Raw genomic sequence first — 13,323 nt, 5'->3', positions numbered from 1 at the left:
ACTGTCGGCCACCGTCATTGCACGAGACTGCCCCACTCCCCGTCCTATGTACTATTTATTGGCCTTTGTTTCCCCCCCTTGCTTGTTTGTGGATGGGTCAATTCGCAGGGGCGGTGAAAACAGGATATCGTAGGGATTCACAAGACCCGGACTATGGCCAAAAGTCCGGAGAATCCATGGGAAGCAGCGAACTTTCCCAATCTCTGCTTGGCAGGGGGCGGGGACCAAAAATGCTGCTGCCTGAAGGTATTCGGGGAAGATTTGGAACTGACGCGAGGCTGAATTCAACTATTGGCGGGAGGAATGTGTCAGATCATAGTGGTAAAATATGAATATGCTCGTCATGATTATGGGGATTCCATTATTCTATTATTTCGTCTATTACATCTAGGGATATTGTTAATTATAGCTTTCATCGCCAAGCCGAAAGAGCATGCCAATTCCGCAGGCACCAACATTTGGAAATGTGGAAATCCCTTTTCCTTCCTTTTTTTTGGCTGGTGGAACGGTGTAGCCATATCCATAGCCCATGCTGGCGGTGCACAATGGGATATCCGGCGCTTCCACGGCGTGTATATATGGGGAAAGGATGGCTGCGACCGGGGCTGGGAATTTGTAGATGAATCTGCCAATTCGCTCCTCTGGACCCCAATCAACCCCCATTGTTTTGCTCCTTGGCAACTGGGCATCCCATGTTCACTACGGTGCTGGACATCATGGCTCGCCGATTCCTCCACGGCCAGAATGTGACCTTCGGGCTGAGCGTGGTTCTCTTCACCTTCATGTTCCTACCCACCTTTTTTATACTGTTGGCTGTAATTGTCTTTTTTGCGATTCTCTATCCCCGGCTTCGGAAATCCTATACCCTCGACCGTGAGCACGGAATTGCAAAGCACTCGGAGAACTAGAGGTAGAAACCACATTATGTTCAAAGATAATCTGTTGGTGGTTGCTCGGCACTGACTACATATTCCAGATATGCCATATTCTGATCATTTCACGCATTGCTCAGGCGTCCACGGAAAATACGAGTCAACCCGGTTGGGCCTGGGAATTGAAGTTGCTGGGCGACTCATCTCTTTATTATTGAAGCGGGATTTCTATATCTTCCGATGGGATATTCACATGAATGTCGGTCCGGCGGGTTTTTGTGATTCTAGTTGGCATACAAGATTGGTCTACATACTTGGATGGTATACTTCGCACGATATACACAAGGTTGGAATTAAGACAATCGGGAGAATCCCTGATGAAAATCATACATATCAACTAAATCAACTAACTTGACATTAACCCTCATTCCTATATGACAATCTCCGAAAAGCAGCTGCTTGGCAAGTCTCCACCGTCGGAACGACCTAACCGATGCCAGATTTTTCACCCGGCGATGCTCCGAGGAAAAGCGCCCTACGGTAAGGCCCCGGATTTCTCGCCAGGCATAATTTTCATTGGTCGCGAAAAACACTCTCCTGTCCACTTCGTGGGTGCTGCATGGGGTTCGAGCGGGTAGGGCTGGGCAGTCTGCCCTTGGGTTGCATTCTTCCCCTTCTTTTCGCTTTGCCTTGATCACTTCACACCCATGAAGACCACTCACGGGATTTGTTCATTCCACCTTACAGAGATTCTTTCTTTTGCTCGCAAGCCACCCCAGCACCTTAAGAACTAGGATGGACTGAGTGAACTAGTCGTCACCTATGAGCACCCGCGGCCAACGGAAACGACATCCGCCCAAGTTAACCTTCAAATCTCCGATGGCATCAGATGATCAATCGGAACATCGCCCCTCCCGTCAACAGGTTGCATTCCACCGGTAAAAAATGGAAGTGCAAGACGAAAAGAAGCAGGTGGACCTGCCCCCGCCGGACCGCTTCAGTTTCTTCTCCTCGAAGACACAGCAGGCCGTCTTCTCTTCAACCTGGGAGGGTCTCTTTCCAGACGGGAACCTTGACCACATCTTCCAGGAGAAGCAGAAGAGTCGCCCGGATCCCAACCGTCCCGTCTGGTGGCTCGACATTTGCGACGCCACCGAGGAAGATGTCGATACCGTTGCGGAGATCTTCTCGATTCACCCCCTGACCGCGGAGGACATTGCCACCCGTGAGCGCCGTGAGAAGGTCGATGTGTTTCGGAACTACTATTTGATCTCGTTCCAGACTCTCGTGACTCGCTCGACGGGTGATGATGACCGCCCGGGTATTCCCTCGTCGGCTGAGTTGTACATCCTCGTCTTTCAGTATGGCGTGGTGACCTTCTCGCCGAGTGGCTGTTCGCATGTCAGTCGGGTGCGCGACCGGATTCGCAAAATGCATGATCCTTCTATTTTGTCGAGCGACTGGATCTGCTATGCCGTGATGTAAGTGCTGCCTCTGTTGAGATATCTATTCAAGTTCTGGTTGAAGGAATGTGAAATTGATGCATCAATCGCAGAGACGACATCATCGACAGCTTCGAGCCCTTTACCCGGGCCGCAGAGCGCGAGTCCGAGGCCATCGAAGACCAGGTGTTCATCGCACGCATCGACGACGTACAGGAGCTCATCCCGCAAGTCGACGTACTCCGCAAGAAAATCACCCACATCATCCGCTGCCTGCACGGCAAAGTCGACGTCCTCAACGGCTTCGTCAAGCGCTGCCAAGCCCCAGACAAGCACCCCGTCTTCCCGGACGGCGATCTGCTCCTGTATCTGGGCGACGTGCAAGACCACTTAGTGACGACCCTGTCGACGCTCAACCACATTGACGAGATCATCGGCCGATCACAGGCCAACTGTCTGGCCCAGCTGAGTGCTACTAATCTTCGGATTAGTCTGACGGTCAACTCTGGGCTGAGCAAGGTCACCGTCCTGGCGACTATCTTCGTCCCGTGTCACTTGGTGACTGGTCTCTTTGGCATGAATGTTCCTGTGCCTGGTGAGGAGACATCTGGTCTGGCGTGGTTTTTCAGTATTTTGGGGGTGTTTGCGGCTTTTATGGTGCTTAGTATCATTGCAGCCAATAGATTCAAGCTCTTGTAGATGTGAATTTGAGATATAGACTACCGGGTACTCATATGCTTCTGCATGACTTGTCTCACCGGCTTTCGAGTATTCGACCGTGAAGGCACATCTATATTCGTGATAGAAATACCACATTGCTTATATTTAAATCTACAGGATTATATCTTCGGATAGGCATGTCATCTATGTACCTCACTCACGCATTATTTATGATTGCTTCAAATGTACAACGAGCATGGCAATTCCCACATAAGCCTGTAAGCTTGTTCAATTTTCAGCATTCATGCTATATATACCAGCTACCCCTCACGGAAACTAGACATCAACCTCGACGACTCAGCATAGCGTTGGGACTCCCTAAAATGCAAATCAAAGTTGAGTTCACCAACCAACTTCTTCACATTCCTATATATGCGATGTCAGCACTGCAAATCCACATATTCCAGTCACATCACGACAGAAAAGAGAAGCGGTAAGATAAGAAGTCAACATACTCGAGCAGGTCCTGCAAGCTAAAGCTCACAACAGAGCGCAGCACTTCCAACGACACAAACGCCGAGAAGGCCGGATCCGCCACGTGTCGAATACTGAGCAACTCGTCGTCGATCTTTTGCATCTGCCGAGCGAGTGGGAATGAGTCTGGAGTGGAGAGGTACGGTGGTAGAGGTTGGGCGTTGGTGATGGAGGCGGATAAATGGCATAGCAGGGAGGTGATGCAGTGGGAGTTGAAGTCCGTGGATGCCAGGGCGATTTCGGATAGTTGGGTCTTCCATCTATTTTCGTTTCCTGGCAGAGCAGCTGTATCAGGAGTAGCGTCGTCTGAGTCTGACTCCATGGAAAATGCATCAAGGCTCTGCGTGGTGTGTGCCATAAGCGACATGCTTGTGAGAATGCACTGGATCTCCGAGATGATGTTGTCGTAGATTTCCTTAGGAAACTTGCCCCCGACTGCGGGCTCGAAGGTGCTGAAATGGCTGTGCATCCGCAGCCCTGTCAGCAGCATCATTTCCTCTTTGAAGACCCTGTGTCTCGATCCTTGGAGCTCGGCGGCAGGCGAGTGCGTATCTTCAATGCTTCCCAGTTCGTTGCTCAGCCACAGTTCGATTGTCGCGTGCATGCAGCTGTAGAACCGGGCTAGCACGAACAGGCTCCGACCCAGGAGCTTGCGGAGTTGTGATTTCGCTGTTATTGGATATGGGAAAATCACCCAGAAAAAAGATATCGCGCAACCTGCTGCCACTGCTGCCAGTTTGTAGGGCCCGAAGAGGTAGATTGGGTAGTATGGTTGGCCGTTTGATTCGGCGAGTGGGATTCCTAGCTTGCGGACCTTTTGTGTGTTATTATTGAGCTTTGAAGTGACCTGGTAAAATCAAGGCTGTACATACTTGTAGCTCATACCCGACAATCACGTTCAGCGTAACGATGGATATGATTGATGCGCCAAAGTACTGCGGCACCATGACGTAGAAGTAATACTGTTCATGTCCGTATTAGTACCTGTATCTTGTAAAGAACTCGATCATCATACCTCGAATACATTGGCAATGTAGAGGAAGACGATTACGCCAGCCGTCTTGCCGTCAACGATATACCACACAACCAAGCTAAGCACAAGCGATATCACCGTCGCCGCAATGCGGGCAATAAACCCGAACATGGTCTGTCCACTGGTAGGATTCATCCCAATGACGATCACAATCATCGCCCAGATACATCGTTGGCGAATGAAGAAATCTTGTGTTTGGTGCAGAAAGGCGAGAATCCCCACAGAAAACGACGCCGCAGCAACGCGGAATCCAAAGATGCTCTGCTCAGATTTGATGGCATGAGAAATCGTCCGCAATACCGTGCTCCCTTTCTCCCAAATGTTCTCTGGCGGGAGATGCTCGGGGTCTGGAAACTTTGCCGCCGTAGAATCTCGATGGATAGTCGAAGGATCGACATTAGATGATTGCCTGCGCTCCGACTGGGTTTCAGATTCTTTTTTGTCCGAGCTGAGAAAAAGCCATGCCCGGATGGATCTCTGCTTGGGAAAGATTAGTCTGCTACGTTTCATGGTACCATCGGCGATTTTGCTGTCCGCAAACTGCACCAACTGCAGCGTCGCGTTCAAAAGATCATCCTGGAGATGGCCTATATACAAAATCAAGAAAAATTCCTGTCGCACATCGGGATCAGCTGCGATCCTTCGCGATGCCGGTCCAGGGGCCACGCCGACCGGGTTCTCAGTGCCCGAAAATGCCTCAAGTGACGCCAGCGTCTCGGGCAGGTGCTTCCGTCGCGAGTAATAGCGATGCAGCTCGCGCTTGAACCGCGACGGGAAATCGGACTGCAAAGGACATAGAGTTTCGCCCCTTGCTTCTTCGTCCCTGGCACCCGAGCCGCTAAGCTGAGACTTTGCGTGCCTGTCCCAATGCTTGGGAGTGCTAAGCTCCAATGCCAATAAAAAATAGTGGAGCCCCAGGGTCACAAGCTTTGAGGAATGGACGAGCCTCTCATGCAGCATCTCCACTAGCTTCTCGATCTCCGAATGTTTCAGGGCCCCTTTGTCGTCTGCGTCGGCCACGTCGTCGCCGCGCGGTCCTTCATTCTTGATTATCATCTCCAGGATCTCCGGCAGCATCGACATTCCAGAGAGTGGAAGGAGGAGACTTCGCATTCGAGCCGTGATCGCGCTCAGATCGTCGGCTGACAGCTTGCCCCAGGCGATCTCGGCCTTGGAGTAGAACAGGTCTGCGTGTAGTTTACTGTGTAGGCCATTGAGCTTGGTCATCGATGTCTGCAGCTGTCTTTGTTTTGTCTGCTGATCACTTTCACCCTCGTTCGGTGCGTCCTGCGTACTCATGACGGTCCGTGCTCTTCGAAGTAGACCCTTTTCTGAGAAAAGTCCTGTGGCAGAGCTGTCCGTGGAAAAAGAGATTTGTGACTGCAGCACTTCTTCTACTGCGGTCACATGGCCTTTGATGTCGTGGAAGACATTGCCCCTGCTGGTGATAGGCAAGATGAGCAGTGAGACGCCAGCTGCAATAGCGAACCCGATCATAAATCCCTTCAAAAGTCGTGATATAAATTCAAAGCCCTCGGTCAGAGTGGTGAACATGTCTCCGCGGGTAATGGTGACAGACGCGAAAATAGAAAATGCAACCATGGGGTCTTGCAATTCGATGGGTCGGAGTGCGCGCAGTGAATTGGCAGTCCTGATCCCAATATATGCATCAGTATACGTTTAGAATCTAGAATCAAGATGTCACTGCATACCAGATCATGAAAATCAGCCATATGGCGGAGACGGCACAGGCGTCACTGCTGAATCCATTCCGGTCACTTTCACTGGCGCCGGCGGGTAAATTATGCTCTCGTGCTTTGACCGAGCAAAATACAGCCAGACAGAAAAGTGACGCTGACACACAGACCGACACCAGATCGAAGAACATGATTTTCATGAACTTCGCCCGCGGCATCAAGCCTTGAGATAAGACGGAGATCAAGGCTGATAAATAGCCGATGGTCGTTGTGATGTTGGAGATGGCATCAGACTGGCATCTTCAAAAACATTAGCATCATTTTTAAATGATAAAATGTTTCTGCAGCCTTACATGGCAATGGTGATAGTCGGCGCCAAGGCCCCTTTCAGCATCATGAGCACGGTCCGAGAGTCTAGCTCGAGTTTGGCCCACCATTTTGATGGATTAAGCCAGCTGCATGGAGTGTTAACATACTTTTGTGGTGTTGATGATGGTTGATATACCTGAGCCTCCCGAGCCGAGATTTATGGGGTTTTTGCTGGGCCATGTCCCAGCTCTAGTGGTCATCGAAATAGACCGTAGTGCATCCAGGTCGATGCTGCAAACACAATGACTCGGTCTAGCTCAATATTGCATATCACTGAGCCAGACGATAATTTCAATCGGTACTTCAAAAGTGAAGAGATGGCACAATTTCGACTGTCGGGAAAGTGGCTGCATTCGGATCGGGTTGCCGTAATTCGCCCGTGCCGAGACCAAGTGCCGATAGGAATGGCAGAGAAATATCGGAGCAGGGTGTTCTCACATCTTCATCCCTCGTGCAGATTCAATTTCGCTGCCGCAGATGCAAAGGGAATCACTTTTTAGCAACAATGTGAGTAACGCTGGTTGGTTCCAAGTCCGCTATGGTGATTATTTTAATATCACGTGATATATACAATGCGTTTTCCATTACTCTAGATCTATTGCCTATTAATTTACCTGATAGCATTGAAGCATAAAGCATAAGCTATTTAGGCCTGGATTTGGCATTTGCATCGAGTTGGTTCGATATGCTGTTCGCTGTCACGTCCAAGTCTGGCGGCAGAAATATTTGCCGCTAGTTGACTTGGCAATTATTCTCCCCGATAGATGTATCCTTTATTTTCCGTTGGCACATTTGAATATCATTTTACATCGCTTTTTTTGTATGTTTCGGAAAACTGTATTATCCGACGGGTCATCCATGTTCATAAATATAGAGTGACATTATAGCCTGACTTCATAATGACTGCCTTGCCCAGTGCACTTTTCATGGTCAGCTCGAATCAGAATTTCAATCAATCATCAGCGCTCCATACCAACAGCCAAGCCACACCAATCCATAAGCAGGCAATAGATGAATCCCGAAGTCCATGTCGCAAATAGAAACTGTGGCAATGGCCAGCACAGCCACAGTCACAGCCCAGAGACACAGTGGGGCTTGCCACGGTTGACTGGAAAGACCCCGGAGACCTGGAAACCCGGAAATGGCAAGATAAAAGCGAATCATCAGTTTCCCCTCAAAGGCTTCTAGGGTACGTTCAACAATGACATCATGTGATCTATCCCAGACGATGTCATGGTGCTGTGGCGGAACTCATGTTGCACAGGGAAGGCATCTCGAGATCCCACAGGGCAAGTTGATGGAAATATCAATCTCAGGAGAGATCAGGGCCAGTTGAGGTTAGCAGAGTAGAAGACTTCTGCAGCCTCAGGCAGGCAAAACAACTTCGCACAAGACACGTCGATCGTGTGGACTCTCAGCCAATCAGATCTGCGGATTCCCGATAGTCCCAGACGCACTGCGGATCCGGATTCCCTGCCAGCAAACCTTACCAACCCTATAAGGGGCAGACTTACTATGAACGCGTCATTCGAGCTGTGAGGCAGTTGATATACCAATATATAGTGATATCACCAATGCTAGGGGGCGTGACGAAGCAAACGCGAGGCCAAGAATGCAAACGAGGCGTTTTCTGTCAGGGCAGAGGTCGTCAACATTCTTGTGTAGGGGATCATTGCGCAGGGGGGGGGGGGGATAGAAATAATCAATATAATCAATACTAGAGTGTAGAATATCGCTCACTCTATTTCCACTAGAAAATAGTAAGATTGTAATATCACCAGAATCATCTGAGTGAGATTCATACTATTAATGGCCATTCAATCGCCAAGCCTGCCAAGCTCCCGATAAATAAGTCTGGCCCATCCCCCTATCGCCCCAGAGCCATCGTGCTTTCTTTCTTTCTTTTCCTCTTTCTCTGCTTTCTTACTTCACCTGCAACTCTCCAGGCTTGTGGCCTTGTGTTGAATCAGCTTCTGGTTCTTGAAATACATGCGTATGTTCGTACCTTGTTTTCTCTCTTTCTCTTCTCCCTCCATGCAGCCCTTATCACCGCTCCACTTTTTTGCTGACCATGCCTCTCTCCACAGACCGGATTCACTCGTGGGCGAAAGCTCACGCGTCCTCGACTGGCTTCCAAAACCAATCTACAAAACGGCCCGTCAGCCAGACCGAGAAACCCCCTCAAGATGGACAAGTGAATACGCCAGCAGAGGGCCCTGCCCCGGGGCCCGAGGAAGACAAGAACTCGAAACCAGGACCGCTCATCCGCATGCGCAATGGATGTGGCCGGTTCTACACCCATACCAAAAATGCCCTCTGCCACAGCTGGGTCAATGTCCTGCTGGTCTTTGTGCCGGCTGGTATCGCCGTCAAGGCTGCTGGTCTCAACCCGGCTGTTGTCTTCGCGATGAATGCTGTGGCTATTATTCCCCTGGCTGGACTGTTGAGCCATGCCACTGAGAGTGTTGCTTGTCGCCTGGGTGATACCATTGGTGCCCTGATCAATGTTACCTTTGGCAATGCAGTGGAGCTGATCATCTTGTATGTCCCTGTCTCTCTTGTGAAGGAGATAGTTGCTAACCTTCGAAAACAGCATGTAAGTTGACTGTTTTTTCTTTTTCCTGCTGGATCACCGAGGATTGCCTGGTTTCAAGGACACTGCTAATGGGGAAACTGGCTATAGTATTGCCCTAGTCAAGGTATGCGCAACTACATCACTTGCATGGCTGGCAGCTGACAAGTCTCAGAATGAAATCCGCATCGTTCAAGCCTCCCTGCTTGGCTCCATTTTGGCAAACCTGCTCTTGATTCTGGGCATGGCTTTCTTGTTGGGCGGTCTTCGTTTCCAAGAACAGGTGCAACATAACAAAATTCCCCTTGGAATGTGGGTCTAACCTTCTCCAGATCTACAACAGCACCGTGACCCAGATGAGTGCTTGCTTACTCAGTTTGAGTGTTACGAGTCTCTTGCTGCCGGTCAGTGATTATATTAAATATTTTCCCGAGGATATCGCTGATAGTGACAGACTGCGTTCCACGCATCGTGGTCAAACAGTGCCAATGCAGACCGGCAGACACTGAAGGTTAGCCGAGGCACTAGTGTGGTAAGGATCATTGTCGCCACGAAAAAGGATCACAAGCTTATACACCCAGGTCCTGCTTTTGGTGTACATCCTGTATATCATCTTCCAGCTCAAGTCGCATGCATACCTCTACGCCAGTATTCCCCAGCGCATTATTGATGAGGAGTCTCATCCTGGTGTTCTGGCGGAGTTCATGAACAGCTCGTCCGACTCTTCTACCAGCTCCAGTGACGAATCAGCGGACACGACGACCTCATGGACCACTGCCAAACGAATCAAGCGGGCCATGAAGTACCGCCGACACCGCAAATCCAGTACTAGCTCCAAGGGAACTACGTCCCGCCAATCGGTCCAGAAGAAGGCCTTGGCCATGTCCAACGAGAATCAGAGTTCTGTGGGAAATTCGATTGGAAGCAAAGACGACTCCTGTGCGGTCGATTTTGGTGATGAGAATCGCTATGATGCCGACGACGACGCGCATCAATCCTCTGAGGTTCGCTCTCGGGACTTTGGCCTCGCGCTGAGTCGTCTGGGTAGCAACAAGGATACCCAGAAGGCAAAGAAGCGAGAACGGAAGAAGCGTCGGGCCCAAAGAGCCGAGCGAGCCAAGAAACAGACCCTTAATCACGCCGATCCTCCGCCCGAGGAGATCGCTTCTCGACCACCGATGAAAGGCTTTGCAACTGCACCCAACATTGCCGGGCTCGCAGAAGCCAAAGATAACGAACAGCGGCGACGCTCGCCGTTCGGCCCAATTCCATCGCTGTTGTCCAATACCGTCTTTAGCTCTCAATCGCCCGCACAATCGCCGCGTCTCGGTGTCGCTGCTTCGCGCCCGGGTCTTTCTCGCAGTAACTCGCTTCCTGCACACATGAACCGTGCGCCACCGGTGGGCAATGCCGTCCAGTTTGCCCGAGGTGCCGCTCGAGCACCCGTCAGTACTGAAGTTGCGGCCATGGACACCACCAAGGAGGATCCAGAGCCCGAGATGTCTCGCACAGCGGCCGTAGTCATGCTGTTGCTGTCGACGGGCCTGGTGGCGGTCTGCGCTGAATTCCTGGTGGACGCCATCCCCGAGATGATTTCCAGCTCGCCCGTCAGCGAGGCCTTTATCGGTCTGATTATTCTGCCAATTGTGGGGAATGCCGCGGAGCATGTCACTGCGGTCAGTGTCGCCACCAAGAACAAGATGGATCTGTCCATTGGTGTTTCTGTCGGAAGTAGTATCCAAATCGGTACGTTCTGTGTTGCTGTCAATTTTCAGGTCATGTCTAACGCATCCTAGCTATTTTTGTCACTCCGCTGGTCGTCATCCTGGGCTGGTGCATGGACAAAGACATGTCGTTATACTTCACGCTCTTTGAAACCATCTGTCTCTTTGTGACTGCCTTTGTGGTCAACTTCTTAGTTTTGGACGGCCGAAGCAACTACCTCGAGGGTGCCCTGCTAATAGCGGCCTATGTGATTATCGCGTAAGTTCGGTTGGCCCTGTTGAAGATTGGGCCATTGGCTAACTCTTTGCTTCCAGACTGGCTGCCTTCTTCTACCCGAACAGTGCGGAGTCGAGCAATCTGGCCGGGTCGGACCCCTGATCGATAAAGCATCTCCGGACTCGCTCTTGACTTCTGTGCCCCCTTTGCTGCATCTCTGCATGGAGTGCATGTCTTGGGAGGTGGGTTCGAGTCTCACTGGACTATCTTCAGTGGAGAATTCCGCTTGGCTAGTTGATCGTCATTCTGTTTTGGTATTGCTCTATGGGGATATGAGTTTGAGAGTGGACTCTCGTACACAATACATGAGGGGCAGTGTCTATGGTCTGGACATGTTTCCAACAGTCATCCGTGTAGCCACTAATCCAGTAGTGTCATACTAGCCTTGTAGTAGCCCTGTAGTATGTAATATAGCAGTGGATGCGCCACGTGTGCCACTATCAGTGGCTGAGTTCCTGCGCCACGATGTGGCTCTGCATCGGGGCCTTGTAGGGTCAAGTAATCAGAATGTTCCTGCCATGCATCTTTCTCCACCCTCGGGCGTCCTGTTTTTACAAATGTAACTTGCTGGTTTTTCAGCTATCGACCTTGTTTCCAAAGCCTTCTCTCTAAAAGCGAGCAACCATAACAAGGGAGGAGGATAGGAAGGGCTATAAACAAACCGAAGAGTCAAGCTCGCTGACTCGGTGGAGCCCAGCCGATCAGGAGTTCAGATCGGCGCAATATTTCGCAATGTTCGGTGCAATGTAACCGCCCCTCTTCTCGAGCTGCCGTCTTACGCTGTCACACAATCTGTGGGCTGACACCTATTTTTTGGCATGAATTGGGGCGTCTTGCTTTTCCCTGGGGCTGTATATGTAATTGCATTGCTTTATCTTGGCTGAGATACACGGCTTCCTTCCCGCTTGTATATCCCCGTAGGTACCTAACGGATTGCATCTGCCTAGTCGGTCCGGCCCATGTTCCTTTCCCTGTAGCGAAACGCTGTCCAGCGCTAACTGACAGGCTGTTCTCCACTCTTCCCTCGGTGGATACGCTGGAACGCGCCGTTGCGCTTTAGTGACTAGCCGATGTTCAACTATTCCTGGTGGATGTGGAGGCCCTTTCGGTTGTGGGCGGAAAATGTTGGAGGGGAAATAATAATAATAATAATAGGGTCGAAATATATTTCTCATACATAAATGCAGCCGACTCCAGATTCCTGGTATACATTGCTTTTTGTATTGGTGTCTGTTTTGTTATAAAACCGGCTGCCCCCCGTTGTTCTTGTTGGCAATCTTTCCATATTCCTTTTCTCCTTTTTCTTCTTACTCTTCCTATCATTCTCTTTTATTCTCTCTCTCTCTCTATTATCCCAACATGGCCTACGCCCCTCCCTACGGCGACCCCTACGCCCGCCCAGCCTACGACCGCCCCCCAGCCAGCTACGACCGGCCTCCATACGACCGACCCCCCTACGAGCAGCGCCCACCCTACGACCGACCCCCCTATGAGCAGCGCCCACCCTACGACCGACCACCCTACGAACGCGGTCCCTACAGCGCCCCACCCCCACTAGCCCGCCCACCACCAGGCCCCCCACCCCCTCTGCCCGCCGGCTGGACGCAAGAATGGGAGCCGAATGCCCGCCGCGCCTTCTTCGTCGAGGAGGGCACCGGCCGCTCGCAGTGGGAGCCGCCGTTCCAGGGCCCTGCCTACGGTGGCGGCTATGATAGTTCGCGCAGCGTGCCCCCGCCGCAGGCTGCCGAGTACTACGCGCCACCGCCGGGCCCGCCGCCTATGCCTGCGGCGTCGCCCTATGACCGTGGTGCTGGGGGCTCGCCGTATTATCCGCCTCAGGAAGAGAAGAAGTCCAGTAATGCTGGCAAGTATCTTGCTGCTGGTGCGGCTGGGTTGGCTGTTGGTGGGGTTGCTGGGGCGTTGATTGAACATGAGAGAGGTGAGTTCTTTTTCTTTCTTTTGTTCTTCCATACTGGATCGATTGGAGTTTGATGCAATTGGCGATTCATGCTAATATCACTCCCAGACTCCGATAATGAGTCGGATGAACTGCGCGAAGCCCGTGAAGAGGGCCGCGAGGAAGGCCGCGAAGATGCCTACGAGGAGTACGAGGAGGACGGCTGGTGAATCAGTTAGCCCTGTC

At 51.2% G+C, this 13,323-nt stretch overlaps 4 protein-coding genes across 4 annotated transcripts; 3 read left to right on the top strand and 1 right to left on the bottom strand.

Moving 5' to 3' along the window:
- Window positions 1-1,817: 1,817 nt before the first annotated feature.
- Window positions 1,818-3,013, top strand: NUU61_003558 (magnesium transporter CorA family protein; the record flags this gene model as incomplete). Its single annotated transcript, XM_056654140.1, has 2 exons — window positions 1,818-2,353; window positions 2,428-3,013. The coding sequence occupies 2 exons, from the start codon at window positions 1,818-1,820 to the stop codon at window positions 3,011-3,013; spliced, it is 1,122 nt and encodes a 373-aa protein (XP_056512167.1).
- A 281-nt stretch (window positions 3,014-3,294) lies between these two features.
- NUU61_003557 (aromatic acid exporter family protein) lies at window positions 3,295-6,787 on the bottom strand (the record flags this gene model as incomplete). The annotated part of the gene is made up of 7 exons (XM_056654139.1): window positions 3,295-3,400; window positions 3,490-4,322; window positions 4,381-4,470; window positions 4,524-6,192; window positions 6,254-6,538; window positions 6,592-6,693; window positions 6,744-6,787. 7 exons carry the CDS (start codon window positions 6,785-6,787, stop codon window positions 3,295-3,297), a joined length of 3,129 nt encoding a protein of 1,042 aa, XP_056512166.1.
- Window positions 6,788-8,678: 1,891 nt separating this feature from the next.
- On the top strand, window positions 8,679-11,282 carry NUU61_003556 (uncharacterized protein; the record flags this gene model as incomplete). The annotated part of the gene is made up of 9 exons (XM_056654138.1): window positions 8,679-9,148; window positions 9,201-9,203; window positions 9,291-9,306; window positions 9,355-9,462; window positions 9,512-9,583; window positions 9,634-9,711; window positions 9,761-10,925; window positions 10,976-11,162; window positions 11,219-11,282. The coding sequence occupies 9 exons, from the start codon at window positions 8,679-8,681 to the stop codon at window positions 11,280-11,282; spliced, it is 2,163 nt and encodes a 720-aa protein (XP_056512165.1).
- A 1,257-nt stretch (window positions 11,283-12,539) lies between these two features.
- On the top strand, window positions 12,540-13,307 carry NUU61_003555 (WW domain protein; the record flags this gene model as incomplete). Its single annotated transcript, XM_056654137.1, has 2 exons — window positions 12,540-13,119; window positions 13,207-13,307. The coding sequence occupies 2 exons, from the start codon at window positions 12,540-12,542 to the stop codon at window positions 13,305-13,307; spliced, it is 681 nt and encodes a 226-aa protein (XP_056512164.1).
- Window positions 13,308-13,323: the final 16 nt, after the last annotated feature.

This window comes from Penicillium alfredii, assembly GCF_028826965.1.
Source record: "Penicillium alfredii strain IBT 34128 chromosome Unknown utg000005l_segment0_segment0, whole genome shotgun sequence".
NCBI lineage: Eukaryota > Fungi > Ascomycota > Eurotiomycetes > Eurotiales > Aspergillaceae > Penicillium > Penicillium alfredii.
Note: the sequence above shows the minus strand (reverse complement) of the source record. Positions and strands in the feature narration are given on the sequence as shown.